This window comes from Oryx dammah, unplaced genomic scaffold, assembly GCF_014754425.2.
Source record: "Oryx dammah isolate SB20612 unplaced genomic scaffold, SCBI_Odam_1.1 HiC_scaffold_11, whole genome shotgun sequence".
NCBI classification, from domain to species: Eukaryota; Metazoa; Chordata; class Mammalia; order Artiodactyla; family Bovidae; genus Oryx; species Oryx dammah.
Window position 1 is genome coordinate 39382723 of NW_024070195.1, and position 23895 is coordinate 39406617.

The following is a 23895-nucleotide window of genomic DNA, read 5'->3' on the forward strand; positions in this document are numbered from 1 at the left end:
CACTTAATAAATAATCGTTGAATGAAGGTTTGATGAGAAACTTTAATCGGTCTGGTCAGCTCCTGTCCCAGGGGAGAGTACGAGCTGAGACAACAACTCATCAGAGATACAACACACACATAAAGGTGTGTGAAAGGTCAGAGATGGATTACTTTTCATGTGGTATCTGACTTGGGCTTTGAATGCTACTTGTTTTTATGCTAAAAATGTGATCAGACCAAGGTGGATCTCAGGGGATTCGCAGTAGCTAGAGAAGTGAGTGAAAGCTAAACCCTAAGGGTCTGGGAATGTTTTGTGAGCAAATGCAATCTAAAAAAACAAGTTGCTTGTAAATAGTTCTAGTAAATAACTAGAGTTTCTTAGACAGTATTCCAAGCACTCTATACATAATGGAATCTTACGATAACCTCATGAGGGTGAATATCAGAGAAGGAAACTGAGAAAAGTGATTTGCCCAAGGTACACAGCTAATGAGTGGAGACCAGGATTGATTTGAACTCAGACAGTCTGGCCTCAGTGCCTGAACTTTTAATCACCATCCTCTCCTGCTGTTCTGGAAACCTTCACCCACACACCCCAAGGCAATTGCTCTAGAGATCAAGGGACTTGACACCGAAACCCTTTGTCTGAACCATGAGAACGCCTTTGGATGGTATGGTTTTGTATGGCATACCCAAAAGCCAGAGTTCTGAGAACTCCTTGGGAAGCATCTCTGCTGCCATTCAATGTGATGGAAAGAAAACAGGTCTGGGAGCCAGGAGACAGGTTTTAATCCAAGTTCGGCCACAGTCTTAGTTCACATTATTTTTTGTTGCAAGAAGAAAAAAAAACCAATAATTTAAAAATTTCCCAAACGAAGAGGGAAGATATAAAAAATGGGCAGTGCTGATAGAACACCCACGGGTTGATCCAAGAGACGGACCGTGGATATGACCATGCATTCATTCTGTCCCTTTCTCTCTGGGCTGAGAACAGCATCACATTTCAGGGTCAGATTTCTGGGAGGTGACATCTGATTGGCCCAACTTCTGTCAGGTATCTGATTGTTATCTTTTCTGGCCCAATCAACTGTGACAAGGAAGGTGAGATCACATAAACTTCAGAAAAGAGGGGCTGCTATGAACTAGGCAGACAGCTCTAGGTGTCTAACAAAGTTACTAACTCACTGTAGACCTTAGGGAAGCCATTTTCCTTCCTGGGGCTCAGTTTTTCTCACTTGTAAAATGAGAGATTTGATCTCTATCTTGTTCACCATAAAATCTACTATGCCTGACACATAGTAGATGTTTAACAAATGCTTGTTGAATAAATGAATGGACTTGAATGACCTCTACATTACTTTCTGATTTTTGTAGTGTCTGTCTTGCAGAACTCTTATATGTGAGATGTGTGGGTGCTGGGAGCTGCCAGGGAAGAAGAAGAGGAAGAGGAGTCCAGATAAGCATGTGCTAAAGGTGACTAGGGAAGCCAACTTAAGCAGTGTTTCCTCTGGGCATCTTTCCAGTGCCAGTCCTCTGTCCTCAGCAAGCTGTCTTCTGGACAGAATTTGGCTTCTCTAATGGACCTTGTCCCTGGAGGGATAGTGCCATTTACGAGCTGCTAAACTGGCTTCCTGAGAATAGCCAGCACAGAGCCATTTGGTAACAAAATCCAAAGATGAGAACCCTGGATTTGACTCCAAGAGCTAGAATCCACTCTTCCACTTAATTTTTTAAAAATATTTATTTATTTGGCTGTGAAGAGTCTTAGTTGCAGCACGCAAAATCTTCATTGCATCATGCAAAATCTTTCGCTGTGGCGCACAGACTCTCTAGTTGTGGCATGTGGGCTCAATAGCTGTGGTATGGCAGCTTAGTTCCTCCACAGCATGTGGCATCTTAGTTCCCTGACCAGGAATTAAATATGCATCCTCTGCACTGCAAGGTCGGTTCTTAGCCACTGGATCACCAGGGAAGTCCCCAGACTCTTCCACTTATTAGGTGATATGAATGGATGACTTAACCCCTCCAGATATCAGAGTCTTCATCAGCCAAACAGATATGAGAATATTTGTTCTGCTTCATTCATAGCAGTTCTCAAGGCATAGTGCATGTAAAATGTCCAAAATATTTGAACACATTTATGGCGCGCTAATGAGGTATGAGGGCTACCCTGGTGGTTCAGCTGGTAAAGAATCCGCCTGCAATGCAGGAGACGTAGGTTCGATACCTGGGTTGGGAAGATCCCCTAGAAGAGGGCATGATAACCAGTATTCTTGCCTGGAGGATCCCCACGGACAGAGGAGCCTGGCCAGCCACAGACCATGGGGTCACAAGCAGTTGGACATGACTGAGCGACTAAGCACAGCACAATGAGGTATGAGGCACAGCATTATGTGCTGAAATGGATTATTTTATATAATCTTCACAAGAATTTTATGATATACCTACTATTTATTTTATCCTCATTTTACAGATGAGGCAACTGAGACTTAGAGATTAAGTAACTCACTCAAGGTCATACAGTTGATGAGCAGCTGAGTCAGTTACCCTGAACCACCAAGCTCTACTGCCTCTGTTTATGTTCCAATGATAGATGTCTGACAGTGTGCTGGTATTATTCTTACTTCCCAGGGCCCAAGCTCCCTCGCAGAAGCTAAACACTGAAATTTAAACACTGAGTATCCAGATGCATGAACATTCAGAAAAGCAGAACTTCAGGGTTCTCCCAGAAAAAGCAAACAAAAAAACTCAGTCTACAAATTATATGAAGTAAGAAATTTCTGGGCAGTAAGTGAGAGAAACACAGCTCAGACTGGCGTACTCAAAAGAGGGGATGTGTTGGCCTCCATCCTGGGAGAGGCAAGGGCGAGGCACCTGGAAGCTCAGGTCCAAACATCCACAAGGCACCGTCTCTCTCACAGTCTCTCACTAGCTGCTGCTCTATGCACTCTGCCTGCCTCACCTCATACTCCACAGGAACTTCTTTTCATGGAAGGCAGCACAACTAGCGGCAGTTCCAGGGTCACAGCACAATAGCTCTGCGACTAAAACTGAGATGAGGTTTCATTTCCCAGCTAGAGATGAAAAATCTCAGTGAAGATCTCCTATTGGCCCAAACTGAGTCATGAGTTCTCCCCTCTGAACCAATCACTGTGGCCAACAGCATATGGTTCTATGACTGGCTACCCTGCTCAGGGGGCTACATGGCCCCCCATGTGACCAGTGGGAGTGGATTTGTTATCAAAAAGGGGGGGCGGTAGAGATGGCAACACAGATATGGACTCTGGAGGAATCCCTGAAGCCAATGGTCACCCTAATTTGTGTCCCTTCCAACTTTTCCTCTTTCTCAATCCACACCTACTAGTAAAAAGTCACCTAGTGGGCTATTAGTTTCATATTTCCATCTCCTTCTTCAGAAGGGTTCAGGCCATCTTGTTTAGGGATGGAGGAGTGGGTCTGTCCTCTTCTGCAGACCATTTATCCATGGATGTACCTAGATTTCTTGTCTGCAAAGGGAGGGTGACTGAGCCTGCCCAACCTTCCTTACAGAGCCGTGTGAGGACCACAGAGCTAGCGGATGTGAAAGTTTGCCTTAGAAAGAACAGAGTGCCATATTTACAAACACAGGATGTATTTATTGATTTATTTATTTCCCTTTATGTTCTAAAAAAGGATTTGAGGTAGTTAACCAAAATGTACACAATACAGTGGGATAAAAATAGATGAAATGATAGAACAAAGGGAAAACAAGGGTAGAAAAAGAAAATAAAGCCAAGGAGAACGCTAGTACATGAAAATCTATGCTCAAAATCCCTGAACAAGTTCAGATCTGAGCTTTGTTGTGAGTGAAATAGTGGGAAGTATAATCAGTTACAAAAGGTACAGCAGCCATGAGGTAAAATCCTATTAGCATGCCAGGAAGGGCCACATAGCTTATCTTGATGCTAATATCTGATAGAAATCTCTTCTTATCAAGAAAATATTATGGAATTCCCTGGTAATCCAGTGGTTAAGAATCCACCTGCCAATGCAGAGGACACAGGTTAGATCCCTGGTCAGGGAAGATTCAACCTGCTGAAGGGCAACTAAGCCCATTTGCTACAACTACTGATGCCTGCTCACCCTGGGGCCTGCGCACCACAACTAGAGGAAGTCTGCATTCAGCAACAAAGACCCGGCATGGCCAAAAATAAATAAATTAGTTTTTAAAAAATATTATAAGAAGGACTGGCCTGCATATTCAACAATATTTAGATTCCTGTCCTTTTATTTTCGAGATGTCCCCTGACATCTGCTTCAGGGTGTCAGGTGGGTTCATCATCTATTTATGATTTGGTTTAATTGAGCTAACATCACTGGATACCAACTAGGTAGAAAGCAAAAACATTTTTTTCATCTATTTTGCTTTTTTTTCTATTTATGGGAAAATGAGGTTAGGTGCAGGAGTGGTACATGAGCTCCCCCGTGAAGTGTGGGACAAAAAAGTTTGAGCATCTTGGCTTAGCTGAAACATATAAAAATCACTAAGACATAAAACTGATCCAAGCAGGCTATAAAGACACTGCTGCCTTTGCCTCAGAACCTGGGCTATAATCTCCTGTCCTGGAACAAAATTCAAACATAAATCAGCCTCCACTGTATTTTTAACCACCTACGAAATTCTTCATTTCCTGCCTGTGATACTTCTGACAATGAAAAATTTCAATTTCCCCCACTCCAGCTCTGAGAAGGTGCCCTTAGGGCAGTGGTAGGGGTCCAGGCCTGGGCCCTCTGGATCCCCACAGTCGGGCTGGGATGGAAGAATAGACTTAGGGGTCTCCATGACAAATTTGCCAGGGCTGTGTCTAGCCAATATAGTACTTTTGTGCAGGGTTGAGAAGGGCATCCCCTGCACAGGAAATCCTTGGGTTCCCACCTGGAGTGCCCTCTCCCATCTTCAACTTACCCAATCACATTTATCCTCCAAGACCCATAGCTTCCACAAAGCCACCCCGAATATGCACAGCATTCTTTTTCTACCCTGAGCTCCTAATGTATCAACAGTAAGTACCAAACAGCTGGCTTTTAATTATATGTTGTCTGGCATTCACTATTTCATGTTGTCAGTCTGTCTAACTAGACTGATGATATCTTAAGGGTAATGATTGCTTCTTATTTTATATGTCCACCTTACAGTCAATGAGGGTGCCTTTATCTGGGCACTTTACAAGTAACAAGGCTGTTAAAAACAGAATCCTACGGTGTCTAAGCTGTCTAGTCTCCCCAGTGTGTCCATTTCACAGACAAGAAAATTGAGAGCCAGAGAAGAGGCTTGACTTGCCCAAGGTCGGTAAGTGAGAACCTGACCTGGCCAGGAGTGAAGCCAGTTCTCCTGTTTGCCAGTGTGGTGCTTGATTTCCCTTAAAAATTTAGCTACAAAATTCCCAAATAGACCGTTCAAGACCACAGCTCACTGGAGAACAAAGACAGACAGACAGACAGACAGACAGACAGACAGACAGACGGCCAACGGTAATCCATCTGCATGTGGACAGAATTTCCGGCACAAAGCCAGGCCAAGCTACATTAGGCTCGGCAAACAGCCCCCATGGGAATCAAAGCTGGTCTTTGAACGTACCAGGGGGTGAAAGGACCTCAGTGAGTTACCTGGGGTTCTTTCAACCTCCCCCACACCCGTCTGCAATGTCTGGGCACATGAAACCCACAGTTGATGATCTCAGCAGGAGGGATGAGTAGAGAGGTGAAGAGGGCATCTCCTCTCTGAATAGAGTGCACGTGAGTGGCTGCATTTTGCAGTAAATGACACATCCTTAATAACAGGAAATAAACCAATATTTGCCCAAAACTCCTAACAGCAGATCGTTTACAATAATATCAAAGATGACAGAAACTAGTATGAAAACAATAGCAAAAAATATGAATGGCAACAACTGCTAAGCAAAACCCTATAATGAAACGCTGGAAACAGGTGCCTTAGTCTTGCTATCTCTCGTGGTCACTCACAAAGCACAGTACCAACCACTTAGTATTTCTCACAACAACCCTATAAGTCTGACATGACGAGCTTATTTTATAGTTATGGGAATCAAGGCTCAGCGAGTTGAAGTGTTTTGCCCCAAATCACACCACAGCTAAGTGGCAGAGCTGGGACTGGAATCCAAGTCAGCCTCACTTCAAAATTCCCCCTTTTACTACAACCCACATAGGCTCTCATTCCAGCTTCAATTCAAGCATTTTGTCCCATTAGCAGATACGTGGGACAAGCTCTGGTTTGGAAAATCCAAGGCTCCTTGGGGAGAAGGATGACAGCTCACCCATCAGTTCACCAGGAGTGGGGAAGAGAGACAAGGGACTGACATGAAGCATACCCATGGCTTTTTCTTGGTGCCAAACAAACGCAGAAGGAATCACTTTTAAAAGAACACAGTGTTTTTCCTTCTCTTCTCACCTCCCCTGGGCCTGTGCCTATGATAATTGGGAAGCAGAGAGTCTGGTTTTTCTGGGATCAGAACCAAAGCTATGAAGAGTGTTCTGACAATAAATGCTGTTGATTGACAGTTGATGGACAGTGTTCTAGAGTAAGTTTTTCCTGGGCTGTAGTGCTAAGAACTGCACTAAACAACTGTTCAACAGCCTGCTTCCTTTTCAGATAGAATTTACTATACCTTCCTGCTGTGGGCCTCAGTCAGGCAGCCAGGCGAGATGGTATCTCAGGTTCCCTCCAGCTCCATCATTCAGTGACTCTATTAAGAAGAGAAAACAGATCTGAAAAGACTTTTCCCCCTAAATACTGTCAAGGTTATTATTCACACACAGAAACACAGACTCCAACAGAGAGATAAGTGGTCAGAAAATAAGCTGCAATGCTGTTCTCATACTCTTTGACCCAATAATTCTACTTGTGCGAATTTATCTTAAAGAAATAATTCAGAAGGACAGAGCTATGTACACAAAGATATTTGCTTTAGCATAATTTGGTGGTAACATCCTATAAAATAATACAAGAAGACACATTCGCTTGGTGGCAACATACCCCACTGCAAATGCTGATTTCAAAACATGGGGAAATGGAACTTCCCTGGTGGTCCACTGGTTAAAAATCCCCCTGCCAATGCAGCGGACACAGTTGGGGATGTGGGGGGAGGGGTGGGTTTGACTCCTGGTCCAGGAAGATTCCACATGCCATGGGGCAACTAAACCCATGTGCCACAATTACTGAAACCTACACACCCTGAAGCCTGCGCTCTATAACAAGAGAAATCAAGGCAATGAGAAGCCTGTGCGCTATAAGTAAAGAAAACCTGTGCTCAGCAACAAAGACCCAGTCTAGCCAAAAACGAATATAAATTTAAAACAAAATTTTTTTAAGCTTTAAAAAAAGCACATTGGAAAATGTCTATTTCAAATATCTATTAATGAGTCATGATATAAACTTAATAGGTCTCCTGCCACTAGCTTTTTTCACTTGAACAGACTGGATTAGAAGATATTTGAGTGTATCATAGGTGGTAAAGGTGTTTATCAGGGAACATTAGTTTCGGTTATATGGGTAACTGGGTTACCAGACAAAATTGGATCCCAGTCAAAGCATTTCAAAGGACATGGGTCTACAGCATACTGTATGGACAGGACTGAAAGTGAAAAGTGAAAGTCAGTCGAGTCCAACTCTTTGTAATCCCAAGAACTGTAGCCTGCCAGGTTCCTCCGTCCATGAGAGTCTCCAGGTAAGGATGCTGGAGTAGGTTGCCAATTTCTTCTCCAGGGGACCTTCCAGACCCAGGCATTGAACGCGGGTCTCCTGCATTGCAGGCAAATTCTTTACCGTTTGAGCCACCAGGGAGGTACAATAGGACTACAACAGCATAAAATATAATGTCTGAGACCAAGCCCGGACCAGAATACACGGAAACAAAGACAGGAACTGCACTGAGTAGTAGGATAAAGGAAGCTGCTTTTCATTTAAGTCTTCTCTGACGTTTGTAGGCTGTTACAATAAAACAAGAAAAATAAGAACAAGACGAAAAGGATGAATAACAACAGATCATTATCAGTTCCCAAAGGGCCAAGAGGCTCAAGATGGGGCTTCGAGGTGAGGGGTCTTGAGGTCAAGACCCTTCAGTATGGGTCTTGAAGGTCCATAGTGAAGAAATGACAGAATTGAAGGGATGGGAGCTGGCTTCCTCAAACAGCGCAAAGTGGTCTCTAAAAGCTTGAAGGACACAGATGACAATGTGGTGAAAAAATAGCATCTCTTGTGCTGTAAAGTGGCTTTGGGTAAGGAAGAAAAGGGATAGCTCCACCCCTGGGCGGGCCATCGTTCCTTCCGGACCAATCCAGGTACTCTCTCCCCACCGCCTTCTACGCTGAGGCCACAAAGAAGGGTTGCCCCTCACAAACATGGCCGTACCAAGCTGGCCACGCCCCTCCGCTAGATGGCGACCGCCAGGAGTCCCGCCTCCCGCCACCGCGGCCAATGAGGGAGAAGCACGAGACTTTGCACATGCGTGGTGCCACCAGTGGGCGCGTCCAATAATGACTCCGGGAACCCGTCGAGTAACATGACTAAAAAGAAGCGGGAGAATCGGGGCGTTGCTTTAGAGGTGAAGGGAGAAACGGGGGCTGCAGCAGGTCATGGCGGGTGGTGGGTCGGCCGGGCTACTGGTTGGTGGAAGGAGTGAGGGGAGGAAATGAGGGCGACGTGGGTTTGGGAGAGGGACGCGAGGGTGAGAGACGGCCCGCTGGGAGAATCGAAGGTTGCAGAGCCCGAGGGGTCACGAGAGGTGGGAACCGAAGGTGAGGGGACTCCCAGAGGGGAAGAGACTCGCGGGTAAGGGGAGCCCCAAAGAGGGCGCGGTACGGAAATTTGGAGGCCCTGAGAGGAAACGTTTAAGTGAAAGGGGGAACCCAAAAGGGGCAGGTACTCGGAAGTGAGGGGGATCCCCAAGGGGTAGAAATCTGTAGATGAGGGGACCCCCGAAGGTGAGGGTCCCCATACTGTTTAATATATTACTGGTGGCCTAAGATGGGGAAGTTTTCTTCTGGGGTACTGAAGCATGGAGCTTGAAAAATACTTTGTGGGAATCTGTAGAGGATTCTGGAATGGTGTTCTCAAAGAGCTTACAAATAACTGCATAAGGAAGGGAAAGAAAATTGATGCCTATTGAGCAAGTGCTCTTTGTTACTTTATTTGCATTCCTGGTTAATCCTCACTACAAGCCTGTGAGATTTTTACAGATGGGGAAACTGAAGTTTCAAGTAGAGCCGGAGTGGAAATGGTTGAGGCGCCCAAAATCAAGCACAGGTGGTTTGCCTTCTGCTGCATCTTGTTTCTCCCGTTTTATGGTTCCCTTAGATCATCCTTTCAGTGGTTGCAGGAAATATACTGGGTACTTGTCTTCTTGAACTTACTCCCAGTTCAGTGGTTGTCAGTCTTAAGAATGCATTAAGGATCATCTGTCTTGTTAAAAATGGGGGGTTGAATTCTTCCCCATCCCAGGTAATTCAGTAGAACTTGGTTGTGTATTCTTAACAAAGTATCTGTATTTTTAACAAGCTACACCCATGCTTAATGCAGGAGGTTTTAGTACCACCACTTGAGAAATATTGGCCTACTCAGTAGGGAACAAGGTTGGTGGAATCTTCTTGCATTGGGATGGCCAAAAATTTCATTCGAGTGTTTCTGTAAGATGTTGTGGAAAAACGCAAACAAACTTTGGGAAGACTGGGTTCAATCCCTGAGTTGGGAAGATCCGCTGGAGAAGGAAATGATGACTCACTCCAGTATTCTTGCCTAGAGAATTCCACGGACAGAGGAGCCTGGCGGGATACAGTCCGTGGGGTCGCAAAGTGTCAGACACAACTGAGCGACTAACGCACAATAAAATCGAATATAGATGCTAAAATGAGATGGCACTCTGAAATGGGAAGAACCTAGACTTCATAGCCTATATTAGGACATGATAAGCTGCTGTAACAGAAATCCCAAAATTCAGGGTTTTGTTTGTTTATAAAAGATCAGATAGTAAATGTTTTCGGCTTTATGGGCCATATGGTCTCTATTGCAACTACAGTTAACCCTCATTGTTCACAGATTACGTATTGTGTGCATTTGTCTGCTTGCTAAAATGTGCTTGTAACGCCCAAATCAATACTTGAAACGCTTCTGTAGTAATTACCAAACTGACTCAAAGCACTGAGATTTAATTCACCTGAGGCACACATGTCCAGTTACGGTCAAACAAGGCAATAGTATGTCTTTATTTTTCAACTCTTCTGTGAGCTATGAACTAGTGTCCTTTTTCTGGTCTATTTAGTACCAAGTTTCTTGCATTGTTGTGCTTTTTGTTGGTGATTTTGCAGTTTAAAATGGCCCTCAAGTGTAGGGCTGAAGTGCTGGTTAGTCTTCCAAAGTGCAAGAAGGCTGAGACATGCCTTATGGAGAAAAGTGTGTGTGTTAGATTAGGTTTCTCAGTCATAGTTATAGTGCTGTTGGATGTGAGTTCAATGTTAATTAAACAACAATATATATTAAATAAGGTCTCTTTAGACACAAGCACACAGGGTTTTTTATTGATCAGCTGATAAAAATATTGTGACCAGAGGCTCCCTGGAACCTAACTTGGTTCAGTATTTGCTAATTTTTTGTTGGCAACTTTATAGAACATAACTACCAAAATAATGAGACTCAGCTATACTAAAAAATAACCAAAAACTATACTTAGCACAAAAAGCAGCCATAGGTGGTATGTAAACTAATGAGTGGTCCAATAAAACTTTATTTACAAAAGCAAGTCATACATCCAATAAAACTTTGATTTACAGAAACAAGTCGTGGACCGTATTTGACCCACAGGCCGTTGTTTGCCAACTCCTGGTCTAGGGCACCAGGGCAGTAGTGGTTCTACCATATTCCTTCGGTCTTGTGGTTCTGCTGTCCCCCAGGGCCTTGTTGTCACCTCATGAAGGAAGCTAGGTCGCACCACACTGAAGTGTTCACTGACAGGAAAGATGGAGTGGAGGAAGCACACTCGGTGTCTTAAGAATACTGGGCCCAAAGTGCCCTCTCCCCACTGGCAAAGATTGCAGCTAAGATGCGAGGCCTGTAAGGGGTGGCTCGTAAATACATTCATCACCTAGGAGACATGTGCCCAACTAGGGCTCCATTTCTGTGGAAGAAGATGTAAGTGTATTTTACTGGGCAGCCTGAGTCTCCTCAGCAGACTGCATCTTACCTCACAAGGTAGTTCTGAGGATTAAATGAGAAAGTGTTTGTAAAGGAGCACGTGTGACACACAATGGATAATCAATAAACAAGGCTTTCTTATCAGTAGCCATCCTTCCATTGTAACTAAGTTTGGACTTTATAGTTTCCTCATTGGTAACATGAATGACTTGAACATCCCAGGGCTTGCAGACTCAGTGACTATGGTCCACGTATAGATCATAGATGTCCATAGATGTCTTTTGTTTGTCTGATATGGGTTTTATTTATTTATCATATACCTTTCCTTTTTTCATATTTATTTCTATTTACTTTCTTTGTTTTGGCTGCTTACTTGTGACAGCTGGGATCTTACTTTGGGTCTGTCTTTCGACAAGTGGGTTTTTTTGTTGTTGTTGGAGCATGCAAACTCTTAGTTGCAGCATGTGGGATCTAGTTCCCTGACCAAGGATGGAACCTGGGCCCCCCCATATTGGGAGCATGGATTCTTAGCCACTGGACCACCAGGGAAGTCCCTGATGTGAATTTTAAAAGTGTTTTGATATGGTGATGTGCCTGCTCTCCTAGTGCCTTATACTAATCAGTTTTGCCCATTTTATTTTAACCTGTCAATGTCAGTGTAAGTATTTACGCTGGTCATCTTGATGATTACGTTACTTCTGTTTGGATATTCTAAGGTTTGAGCTCTGCAACTGTGTGCGTGAGGAAAAAACTTGGCTTCTGGCTGTCTCCTCACCTTGCTTCTCCTTTGCCCCCTGCGGATCTGAGTATTGAATGTGCACTGGTGTTCAGGAGCAGCAGATACTGTCCTGTTATTAAAAGTCATGTGCTCTGAGCCAATGAAGTGGTGATTTAATCAAAAATGTTTGTTAATCTGACGAGTGCAGTAAAACCCCCACAAGTGAGTGATTTCAGCACCTGCAAACAGTCTCCACTTGCTGTAATGAAGCAATTACTGAGCAGGCAGCACTCCCCCTGAGGGCTGGCTCGGGCCAGCTGGACTGGACAGTCACTTCCCAGGACACCAAGGCATCTCTCACCCTCCCCCACTTGTGGCTCCTTTCAAAGCCTTTTTAATCCAACTCATGTGCCACCTTGTGAGATCTCAGATTTGGGGAAAAACTGGCTACCAAGTTGTATTCTGAATAACAAGAGAGAATTATAATTCAGATGAGAAATCACCAGCTCTGGTACTGATTTTCAAATTGTGTGGGAGGAGGGAAAGATTGTATTTCCATCTAAACTGATAGAAGGATTCTGCCTGAGGGAAAGGTTGCATTTCAGTCTCAATGGATAGGATTTGGGCTCATGTAAAACCTGTTTGTTTTTTAATTTCTGATAGTAATGACCTGTTATTTGGTCATTGTACTTTCCCGCCACAGCTGGACCTTTCACCTTAGTGTCTTTAAATGTTTCGGCAGTCTTAAGTTAACAGATGTGCAGTGTCTTGGCTGACATTTAGAGAGTTGGATCTGGTGCCCGGTACAAAAATCTATCAGTTTGGAAAACTTTTAAGCTACAAGCTACAGAAAACTGACCTCAGTGACCTAAAAAAACAAGAATACACTTTTTTCCCCCCATCACAAGAAATTTGGAGGGAGGTAGCTACTGACTAGTTCAGAAGGTCAGCTATGTCAGGGCTTGTGTTTCTGCATTTTCTTAGCTGTTTCCTCTATTCACAAGATAGCTGCCACAGCCCCAATCATCATATTCAACTTTAAGTCAGGGAGAAAAAGAAAAAGGAACTATAACACTCTTTGTCCTTTTTATCAGTGAAGCATAAGCTCTCTTGGGAGTCTCCCAGCTGACTTCTGGATCTTCTCATTGCTTAGATCTGGAACGTGACCATTTCTGGCTGCATTGAGGCTGGAAAAGTATCTTTGGGCTTTTCTAACTTCTTTGGTGGCATGCAAAGGAGGAGGGGTTGGGAGTCAATGAAGCAAGTGGTAGTCATTTAAAATTCACTGGAATTCTTATCAGAGAGAGAGGCCAGGATCGGTGATGGTGAAAGACAGGTGGTAGGATGAGAGGAAACATTGACCAAGGCAGGATGAGCCCCAGGAGGAGGGGATCCTGGACACTTGTGTTTGTGTGCCGTCAGCCCCCGCTGTGAACTCTCTGAGGGCAGTGAGAGGCAGCAGCGCTGCGTGTGGATGAAGACTGTCTCGGTTCTGGAACAGGCTGTGTACAAGGCTGGTGGGAACCTACCAACTTGCTAAGACAAAGGTTAGAAGCAGCCTAGTAGGCCATCAATAAATAATTTACTGAATCGGCCTTGAAAGGCTAGAGGAGGCATTGAACCCTCACCTCTTGACTTCTGGGCCCAGTTGACTGGTTCATCGGTCAGAGGTCAGGAGGCCACAGTGGAGCAGGCATCTGGACACCACCTTGCTGGCTGCTGCCCAGCCAGGGGCTGGGAGAAAGGCTTGAGGCCTGTGGACACAGTTCAAGGGCGACTGACCATTAAATAAGCCTCACCTGCTGCCAGGCACAAGCGACAGGTCGCCATTGGGCAGGTGATTTCTCTTGGGCAGCCTGTGTCTGGCTCCACTCCACTTGACGGGGGTCAGGAGACTAAAACCTCATTACCTAACGCGGCTGGATGTCTGTGTGTGGAGTGGCTGTTTGCCAGCATCTTAATTAATGAATTCATAAGGCGCAGGGTGGATGCCAGTTCTTAAAAAAGGCTGTGAGCCTTTCAGCGATGAAGAGGCTTTTGCTAATTTATCAGAAACTATATATTGGGGGAAAGAAGGGAACACAAAGCTCAGGTGTTCTGGTCCAGGGACGACTGGAGGCTCCAGGCGCAGACTGACATGGGTCTGCTTGTGAGCTGCTCAGAGGCCAGGGGGGTCTCAGAAGGCTTCAGAGCTCGTGAGGGCTTCAGCCCGGCCCCCAAGTTTCTGACCTGGGGCAGGGAGTGACTCTCCAGAGAAATGACAAGCCCCTTAGCTCTCTGCTTTTCCTGAAACTGTTCATTGATTAAAAACTGGGTGGGTTTGCTGTCGTCTGCCCAGCCTAGCAGAGAAACTTCTGATGATTTGGGAGCCGTGGTGGAGGTTTTTGTTTTCTACCTCCGCAGAAAAACATCCCTTAGGGGCTATCAGGGTAATCCATCCTCTGGGGTTTGAGGCTGGTCCCCTGGAAAATCAGGGCCCGTGACCCTCATGTGAGTTGGCTGTGTGGCTTCAAGGCCCCAGATGGGAAGCTGGAGACCATCTGGGCTGGCGGGCTGGCTTCTCTCCCCATCGTAATAAATGTCCTGGGGCTTCCCTGACATGTGAGAATGAGTGGGTTTCCAGAAATCCAGTTCCCGGACTGCTGGGGCTGGAGATGAAACAGTTGACCCCACTCTTCAGGCTGTGGATTGTTAACAAGTAAGAAGAAAGGCTATGGGGAAAGAAGAGGTTTTCAGGCCCAACTAGCCCACCTTTTTCCTTCTCAGACACGTATTTGTTCTGTGTGCTTTGTCAGGGTGCTTTGGCAGCATAGGTCGTTTGGGGGAGGGTGCCTCGGATGTCTGAAGCTCAGAGTTGGAAGGTAATAATTGCCTTCAGTGTGAGGACACGCTGGGCTCCCATCTCACTGTCTCCAGGCAAACAGATTTCAGTCAGGTTCTTCCCTCACAGCGAGTATCTGTTATGTGGACAGAAACCAAGCAAAGCCCTTGTACAAGATTATTCAGAGCAGAGAATCTGTTAAAGCCAGATCAACAAGCTTAGATGGGCTTCAACTGGGATGTGTAATGATTTTGTTCCACAGAACCCTTCTTTGTCATGAATGTTTTCATGAGGGGTTTTGGTGAAAGAGCTTGAAGTGGTAGAAAGAGCATGGGCTCTGAAGCAGAAAAACACCGATTCAGACCCCAATTCTGCCACTTCCCTGTGCTGTGACCTAGATCCGTTTGCATAAACGTGCAGGAGTTTTCGCCTCTGTAAAAAGGGGAAGGTCCCTTTCTTGCAGAGTTGTTGCAGACAGTGGGGAGCATGCGGGAAGCTGCCCACAGACTGGCCCAGGGTGTAAGTGGAGGTTTCGCCTAAGAGCTGAAAGCGGCTACAGGCTGGTGGCTCTGCGTGTCCCCCTGGGCTGGTGGCTCACAGCGCTGACTCCCACCACCAGCCCCTCAGGTACCGGCTGTGTGACCCTGGACAGGTTGCTTCATCCCCGTGGCCCAGGTTTCCTCATCCGCAGGATGTGGACACTGACACCTCTCCTCACTGCCCAGGGTTATTGTGAGCATCCTGTGAGGCGTTTAGAGCAGTGCCTGCTCCCAGAGTGCTGGCTGCTGCTGGTATTACTGTGGACCCTAGGCTTCCAGAGGCTGCTCTGACTGGCACGCTGCCATCTAGACACGTGTAAGGCCATGATTTGACTTGGGCTCGGGTCCCTCGACAGCACGCTCATTGTTAGGTCTCGGTGCAGGAAGGATCTGGCCAGGCCGGTGCAGAATATGCCCCGTGACCGCTGCTTGACACTTAACTCATTCTCAGCCCCTTGTCACTTAGAGTCCAGAAGCTCCCAAGAGCAAGGCCAGCAAGACTGGAAACGACTTCCTAAACCGGAAAGCACAGTGGCTTGCCTGGCAGCACCAAGCCCCAAGTGTGCCTCTGCCCTTTTCCAGAAGAAAGTCTGGCCCTAGACAGTGGCTTCTTAGGAAGCGGGCGGGGGCCACCTCCTGGGCTGTCAGGATGCTTCTGGCACCTTCAATAGGAGAGTCTTCAGTGGGAGAGCCACAGCCTACAGCTCGTGCTTGTTGGCAGACCTGGAAATGGCCGCCCGTGGGCTTGGCCTGACCAGGATGCTGAGTGCTTATCCTTCCCTGCCCCGAAAGGGGCCACTTCAGTACCAGGAGGCTCCACACTCCTGAAAAGATACCCCCTGGGGATTCTGGGAGAATTTTACAGTTTCTCTTAACACAGTGGGTTTATGGCATATAGGACCCCAGGGAGATTTCCCTAAAGCTGTGAGGATAGGGTGTTATTTCCCAAGTCAGGCGGCAGAGGTGGTTTTGCTTAATACTGAACTGTCTGCAGGGAGCCCAGAGCTGCTTCTGACGGAGAGGCCCTGGCCCCGATGCCGGCCAGCAGGAGCAGTGGCCTCACTTGGCTGGGGCCGGGGCCTCTTCTGACCTTAGCATCAGTCTGCCTTCAGAACCCCAAGATCTGCTGCAGGAAATACCCCCGCCTCTGGGGAGAATCCTTGGTCTTACAGTTCTCCTCACTGAGCCTGATCCTCTGCCCACTGCCCAGCCTCCAATCCCCCAGCCCAAGCTTGGGTGAGAAGGGCAGCAGTTCCCGTTCTGACTGTGGAGGAATCCCTCATGGGCCTTTCTGGTTAAAGTATTGAGTTGGCCAGAAAATTCGTTCAGATCTTTTCATACAATGGTACAGAAAAACCTGAGCAAACTTTTTGGCCAACACAATATAGACTTTCTGGTTCCCGTCTCCAGGACCTCCCCCGGGGCCCTCAGCTCCCCACTCCTTGAGAGATGCTCCCTGCCTTTTTCCTCCTCCCTTCTTCCCCACCACAGCTCAGACTGGCAGTCTCCATGGGCAGGTTTTAGCCACTGCTGGTCTTGGGGTCGAGAGCAGACTTTACTGTCAGGACAGGCTGCCTGTTCACCACCTGTTTCCTGGCCCCCTGAGCTGCTTGCACACAAGTTTACACAACACCTAGTGGGTGCTTGGCTCTGTGTGGTGTGCCAGAAGGCAAACAGTGGTGTGGAGCTCACACCACGGCTTTACTGATCCCTCCAGCCCCTGTGCAGCCATGCTTCGCCTACTGACTGAGACGCACTGTTCTATTCCCCTGTATTAAAACAGACACTTGGTCTTCTGAGTATAAATGTAATGCGTGGACACTTCTCTCGTCCGTGTTACTGCCCGCCAAGGGCATCCACTCTCTACTCCCACACAACCTGAATGAGGGCCTGCCTCAGTGCCCACCCTAGCTGTTACTGTACCTGTGAGAGTCACAGCCAGCAGACCGCTCCAGGGAAGTCCTAGAACTGAACCAGTGGGGCAGCCACACTCCTCCTGCCGAATGCCTACTTTCTAGCCTGTTGGGCAGGAGTCCCGGGAGCCTCCCTGGCCTCCAGAGTGTTATCTTCCCTTCCCATCAGAGTTGGTCAGGTCTCTGATGGAACCTCTTTCTACCTGAAGTCCTGGGCTTTGCATTCCTGTTCCCAGTTTAGCTGAGCACCCGGCTCCAGAGAGCCGCAGCTTCAGGGAACCTGGGCGCCAGCTGCCAGCCCCCACCTGCTGTTCCGCATCTTCTCAGATGCCCCCTGGGGCTCAGACCACACTTGAGTCTGTTCTGACTCCAGCCGCTGCTCTCGGCCTCTTGGCCTCTGCTTCCACCAGGCCCAACCTTGACAACGTGGCACTGGCCCCAGACCACCCCGGTCCATCCCAGGGCAGGGCCATCAAGTCCCCAGTGTGCCGCGTCCCAAGCCGGCTGGCGAGGCTGGTCTGGAGGCACGACTGTGCTGATGGCCGACCCTGTAGGCCCTGCTGAGCCGCCATGGACAGGACGGCCGAACCTGAGCCGAGGGGCTCCCCTCCCGCTGCTACCAGCCGGTGACCAACGGGGAGTTCGCTCCACTTCACACCCCCGTTTCTTGCTCCTCTTACTCTTGCCACAAATTAACTCAATTTTCTTTTTATTCCCTAAAGATCTAGTTGAAAACCATTCTCTAATAATGATAGCAAACACTTGTTAAACCTTCACTGTGTGTGTGAAGCACTGTTCTAATATTAATACCTTACATGTATTGCTTTGTATCATCTCCACAACTCTTGGAAATAGGAAACATTATTACCTTTGTTTTACACTCAAGTAAACTGAGGCACAGAATTAAGGAAGTCACCTAGACACACAGCAAGTGACTGGCGGGCTAAGTCACCAGATTATAGCCCATACTCCCTGTTACCACACTTCTCAGGAACTACAGCTTCAGGCCTCTGGGCACTTGGTCTTCCAACTGCTTGCCCAGCTCTGACCCTTATGCTTCCAGAGTCTTCTTGACATTTGTCTCCTTATTGTGGTCCTAACCCATGTTTTCTCTCCTGGTCCTGGCTATCCTGTCGTCTGTTGCCTTCAGCCTCGTGGCAGAGAGGAGGCTGATCAAAGACTCTAGATGGGTTTGGGGGAACCTGCAAAGTGTGTAACCTATGTGCTTGTCATTGTTGACCGAAAAGCCGACTAGAGGCTTATTTTAGTCTGCCTCCTGGGTGCTCGCCCGTATTTCAGGGCCCATCTTGCTGGGCTGGCTCTGCTCTGTGGCCATCACTCCCTGACCCCAGTCACGACCTAAAAGGTGCATCCTGACCTTTCCTCCCTGCCTGATCGGCAGCCAGCAGGTCACCAGAAAATTTATTTTTGTCTCTACTTACTGGGTCTTCGTTGCAGTGAGCTAGGGCTACTCTTTGTTTCGATGTGCCGGCTTCTTATTGCGGTGGCTTAGTTGCCCCATGTCACGTGGAATCTTCCCTGACCAGGGATCGAACACATGTCCCTGCATTGGCAGGCAGATTCTTAATCACTGGACCACTAGGGAAGTCCCTAGGTCACTAGAACTTTTGCACCCATTATTATGGCTGCTTGAGAACCGGCTTCTGCTTCAGCAAGTGCTGCAGGGTGTTGGACTGCGGGGGGGCACCTTCTGAGGATGGGTCTGTGGCCTGCTGAAGAGCCTCCCGACAGTCCAGACTGCCCTCACTCTGCCCACAGCAGACAGCTGGGTTTAAAGAATTTGATGTTTAGAAGGGAATCAGAGAGAGCTGCAGCAGGCCATAAATATTCATGGAGGGAGGTTAGAACTTGAGTCCCTAAAACCTTGATTTGTGTTAGTCTGTTTATGTCCATTAAGAAGTGGTAAGTGAAAGTGGGGTATTCATGGAACTGCAGATAAATTGGGCTTGTTCAGATAAAGGCCTCCAGCCGCCAGCTCCACAGGCCCTGCCTGGAGCGTGACAGCAGAGTGGCGTGCCCACTTGCAGTTTGCCAACCTCAATTTAAAGATTTTGCTTAGCATGATGAGTTCCTGGCCCCCGGTAGCCTTGTAGAGGTGTTTAGGGATGGAAAGCCCCGAAAATCCTCCACAGAATGACATGCAAACCAGGGCCTGGCCAAAGGGTGGCAGGGAGAAATCTAACCTAGCACTAATACTTGCATGGGGTGGTCCACAAAGTATATAATCTACGTGCATGTACCACTGCTTCTCCTAGCTTCTTTCTGCTTCTGTGGGCATGAGGGGAGTTTCAGACTCCATGTGCTAAATGAGGCCCTGCCCCACTCATTGCTCCATGGCTACAAACACGGACTGCAGTAGGCCATGCCTTGTAGTGGCCACCACGCCTTCTAGGGCAGGCATCACACACGTAAGTGGAGTGGGTTGATCTAGGCCAGATGTGACCCTGGGTTGCAGATTTGTATCGTCTACCCAAGGGGCTCCCGGAGTTTGGCAAGATGAGGTTTGGACACCCACAGCTGGATGACATAATATGCGCTTGGCTTCATGAGAGAAGGATTAGCTAATCTGCCCAGGGAAGGAGGCAGCACCTCTCCAGCCAAGGGCCGCAGAAAAGGCCTCATGGAGGAGAGAGCGCAGCAAGAATTGAGCTTTATGTGGGACCCAGCATAGAATTTGGTGCCTTGATTTTGGTTTCTGCACCAGGAAATGGAAACCACAAGTCTCAGGGCCTGAGGGGCAGCTGTGTGTGTTGGGGGTGCTGCTGTGAAGTGCGGGCCTCACAGTGCCCTGTCACCTGTTCCTCCTGGCTCCATCTCCAGTAACCTTCACATCAGGCTGTTTCCGTTCCCTGAGCCTGGCTCCCTGGCGCTGGTTTCCCTACAGCACAGGTTTAGGACGGCCTTTGGCCTCTCCAGGCACAGGCCCCATCTCCTGGCTAGGGCTGTTCCAGGACAGCCCTCCCATTGGAACCCACTAGCAGGAAATGATGCAATTAACCAAGCAGTTAATGACGCAATTAACTCAAGGCTCTGCAGTGGCTTCCTCCCATAAAGCCCTGCTTCCAGAGCTGGAGTTGGCGGCAGCGGGGGCTGCAGGGAAGGGGGTAGGTGGTGTGTGATTTGGGCTGAGCGTTGGGACAAGGGAAAGAGGCTGACCCAGAAGGACCAGGGTGGGTGCGGGCCAGGAGGAGGGGCTGAAGGCCCAGAGTCTTCAAGGGCAACTCTGACACTGTCCCCAGAACACTAGCGATGCTGGGATTGGTCTGCGCAGTCATTGGTTTCCGTCTGTACAGGGGCCACTCCAGAAGGGCTGGAGCAGAGCTGGCTGAGACCTTTAAGGAGAGGGGCGTTCTACTCTGACTTCTCAGTACAGTCCTCCCATCTGGGGGACCCATTCTCCCATCTGTGAAATCGAAGTGGTTATTTGCTATCCCTCCCAGGGTTGTGGTAACAGTGAGTGAGGTCATACGTTAGATCGAGCATGAGCTGGACCCAGGGCACTGTTCAGTCAGCTGCTGTGAGGGACACAGGGCCCCTGAATTCCCACCCACAGCAGTCTGGGCTCCACCAGCAGGGCAGAGGCGCAAGAAGCAACAGGCCCAGACCCAAAGAGGTGTGGCTGACAAGACACCTGGAGACGGACACAGGTGAACTCTGAAAGCCAAACACGTGACACCAGGACCGTGGACGACCCAGTCTAGTATTTCATAAAGTATCTCCCCGTAATTCAGATGATTTCCCCGAGAACACATCTCTGAAACTAGAATCAAAATAAATGGGAGAACTGGCACCTTTGGCATGTAGCCTTTCAGGAGCTTAGCTATTTTACCACACATGTTACAGCTACCTTGATGCTGGTCAATGCTTTTGCACAAAAGCCAAGTCAGAAACTTTTGATCTGTACTTTGAATAATTGTTATTGACTCTCATGGGAAAATATGTATTATTACAACCTGGGTTACTTTAAAATGAAGTGTACCAACATGAAGAAATGCCTTTGCTTTTTGGCCCCAGGTGTCTAATCGCGCGTGGAGTGCTCTGGAAAGGCGGAGGCTGCCCGTGTCGCCTCATCCGCCCTGGGACCCGTCTGTGCAGCGGGGCCTGCCACATTCAGGGCGCTGGCTGTCCCGCTCTGGGGCCCACCTGGGGACACAGCTGGAGGGCTGCTCCTGCCTGCCCCATCCCGTTTGGCCCAGCGGGTCAGGGCAGCTTGGAGACCCTGAGCAACGCTCACAGGTGTCTCCAGCCGGGCTCAGGCTGTACCATGCGGATGTAGAGGACAGCAAAGCATGGATTCGGGGTGTGGATGCTGTCCTAAGACTCCGAGAGACTCCTTCCTCCTCGTCCCAGGATCCCAGCTGTCTTGAAAACTGGAAGACTGTGCCACCCATCTCTATCTGCTGGATGTGCTGTGTTTTTCAGATTGATGGGCTGGAGAAGAAGCTGTCACAATGTCGGAGAGATCTGGAGGTGGTGAACTCCAGGCTCTGTGGGGCGGAGCTGAGCTCAGAGGCCAGGTGATGCCCCTCCCCACGGCCCTCACCCCTTCGTATCTGTCCCTGGGTCCTGACCTTCACATTCCACCCCTCCCCTCCCCCTGCCTCCAGAGACCTGGGCCCTTGTTCCTCTTGTCCATCCTGCCATGGCACTCTTGCTGCCCCTTAGGTGGGAAAAAAGCTCGAGCTATTTTGATCTTCCCCCCTCACAGGAGGTCTCTGGAGAAGGAGAAAAGCAGCCTGATGAACAAAGCCTCCAACTATGGTAAGAAAGCGCCTTCCCATTGCCAGCCCCACCCTCCAGCCCCAGGATCAGGAACGGGCAGACAGCCTGGGGAGCCCAGAGTGATGGGGGTCAAGGGTGCACTTCAGGAGGGGCCAGCCCTCGGGACCCCACTGGAGGCCCAGCAGCCTAGGAGAGGAGCAGGGCTGCTCTTCTGTTCCAAGGGAGATGGAGAAGCCAGAGGGGCTGTTCTCTCCCTAGGATGGAGGGGGTGGCTGTAGCCGGCTTGAGATCCCTCCCACTCTCCTGACTTGGGAAGCCTGTTCTGGCCTCTCCTTGCAGACCTCCATTCCCTCCCTCCCAGGAAAACCTTGCAATGGGAAAGATGGTAGTAGGGTCTTCGGGGTCCAGGATGGACAATGAACCTCCCACGTGGGTGCTGTGAAGGGCTGCTGTGGGTGGAGCAATGCTGCCACCTTCTGGGTGCCAGGCGTCGAGCCAGGGGGAGCCCACACCCGCCTCAGAGCTGGAGGGTGGCCGCTGCCCCCCACCACCCCGCTGTCATCCTGCCCAGAGGCCTGGGAGGTAAAGGGTCTGCAGAGGCTCCTTGGGCTCTGTTCTAGTCACCCTGGGGGGCAGACCTGGCCCAGAATCAGCCCTAGAATAGTTTATATGGCAGGGAACCTCCCTGAGGAATTTGAATCAGCACTATAAGCACAGTGGGTGTCACATACCCCTGCCTGGGTCCTGTCTGGCCTGCCCAAGGCTGGTTTGCACACATCCCCACTCCCTCACACAGGGAGAAATGAGACCTCAGTTTGCCCCTCAAAGCTGGCGGTTTTCACACAAAATTGTAGCATTTATCACTCAGTTTAGCCCTCAGAGTACCAACCACCTCTGTGTCATGAATGGACACAGCGTGGCTGTGGAACAGCTGGGCTGGCATCCTCCTGAGGCAGCCTGACCACCCCGTGAGCACAGACGGCCTCCTCTCACCATCACTAGTTCCTGCTTAGCTGGGCATCCAGCAGGGGGCAGACTGAAGCGCTGCTTGTGTGGCCCTACCTTGTGCCTGCTCCCCAAGGAGGGCCCAGCTGCCCTCAGTCTCTGCTTGACCGGATGAGACGCCCCGGAGGGAGTGGCGCCATGGGGCCACCCAGGGACGAGCCGGAGGACCCTTCTGGGGAGGCCACGCCACCACCTCGCTGGGCTTTCAGGCGTAGCCCTTTTGTTGACTCTCCCACACATGCTGTCTTCAGCTGCATTTGGAGAGAAACGGTTGAGCCACATTGGGGGTTGGGGCTTTTTTGGGCCCAGCACCTATAGCCAGAAGGTTGTGAGGATCTGTGCAGATCGAGGACACCTGTCCACCACCCCTTTCCTCCCAGAGAAGGAGCTGAAGTTGCTTCGGCAGGAGAACCGCGAGAACATGCTGCTATCTGTGGCCATCTTCCTCCTGCTGACCGTCATCTACGCCTGCTGGGCCCTGTGAGGCTGCGATTTCTCTAGTCAGCCCCGGCTTCCCCTCAGATCCGTGATCATAGCCAAGCAGGCCCTTCAAGCCTCAAGAGGACCAAGGTACGAGGGCTGTTTATCCCTGACCCAGACATTGGAGCAGGGCTTCCTGCTGGCCTGGCCCCTCTCGCCTCCCATTCCCGCTGTCTGGCTTGGGGCTCCAGAAGGACTTTGTGCTGGCTTGGCCCAGGGGAAAGGCAATAAAGAACCTGTGTGCCGAGAAAATGTCATGACCCGATGGCAGTGGGGTGGCATTCAGGATTCAAGGGAGGAGAGGGGCTGTGAAGGTAAGCCCCCACCCCAGGTGGGGAGTAAGGCGCTGACCAAGCACCTGCTCAGGCAGAGCCCCAGTGGGAGCCACATCGAGAGCTCGGGCTGCTGGGCAGAGGCCGGCCTGGCACCACTTGTCCCTGTGCCCCCCCAGATGCGGTCTGGCACCCCAGTTGGTGCCTGCCTGTGATCACAGCACAAAAAGTGCAGCCTGTG

At 49.1% G+C, this 23895-nt stretch overlaps 1 protein-coding gene across 1 annotated transcript; it reads left to right on the plus strand.

The window, feature by feature from the left end:
* The first annotated feature begins 8459 nt into the window (after positions 1 to 8459).
* On the plus strand, positions 8460 to 23634 carry CCDC167 (coiled-coil domain containing 167). The gene is made up of 4 exons (XM_040249780.1): positions 8460 to 8581; positions 21598 to 21692; positions 21884 to 21936; positions 23283 to 23634. Exons 1-4 carry the CDS (start codon positions 8540 to 8542, stop codon positions 23384 to 23386), a joined length of 294 nt encoding a protein of 97 aa, XP_040105714.1. The 5' UTR covers positions 8460 to 8539; the 3' UTR covers positions 23387 to 23634.
* The last annotated feature ends 261 nt before the right edge of the window (positions 23635 to 23895 follow it).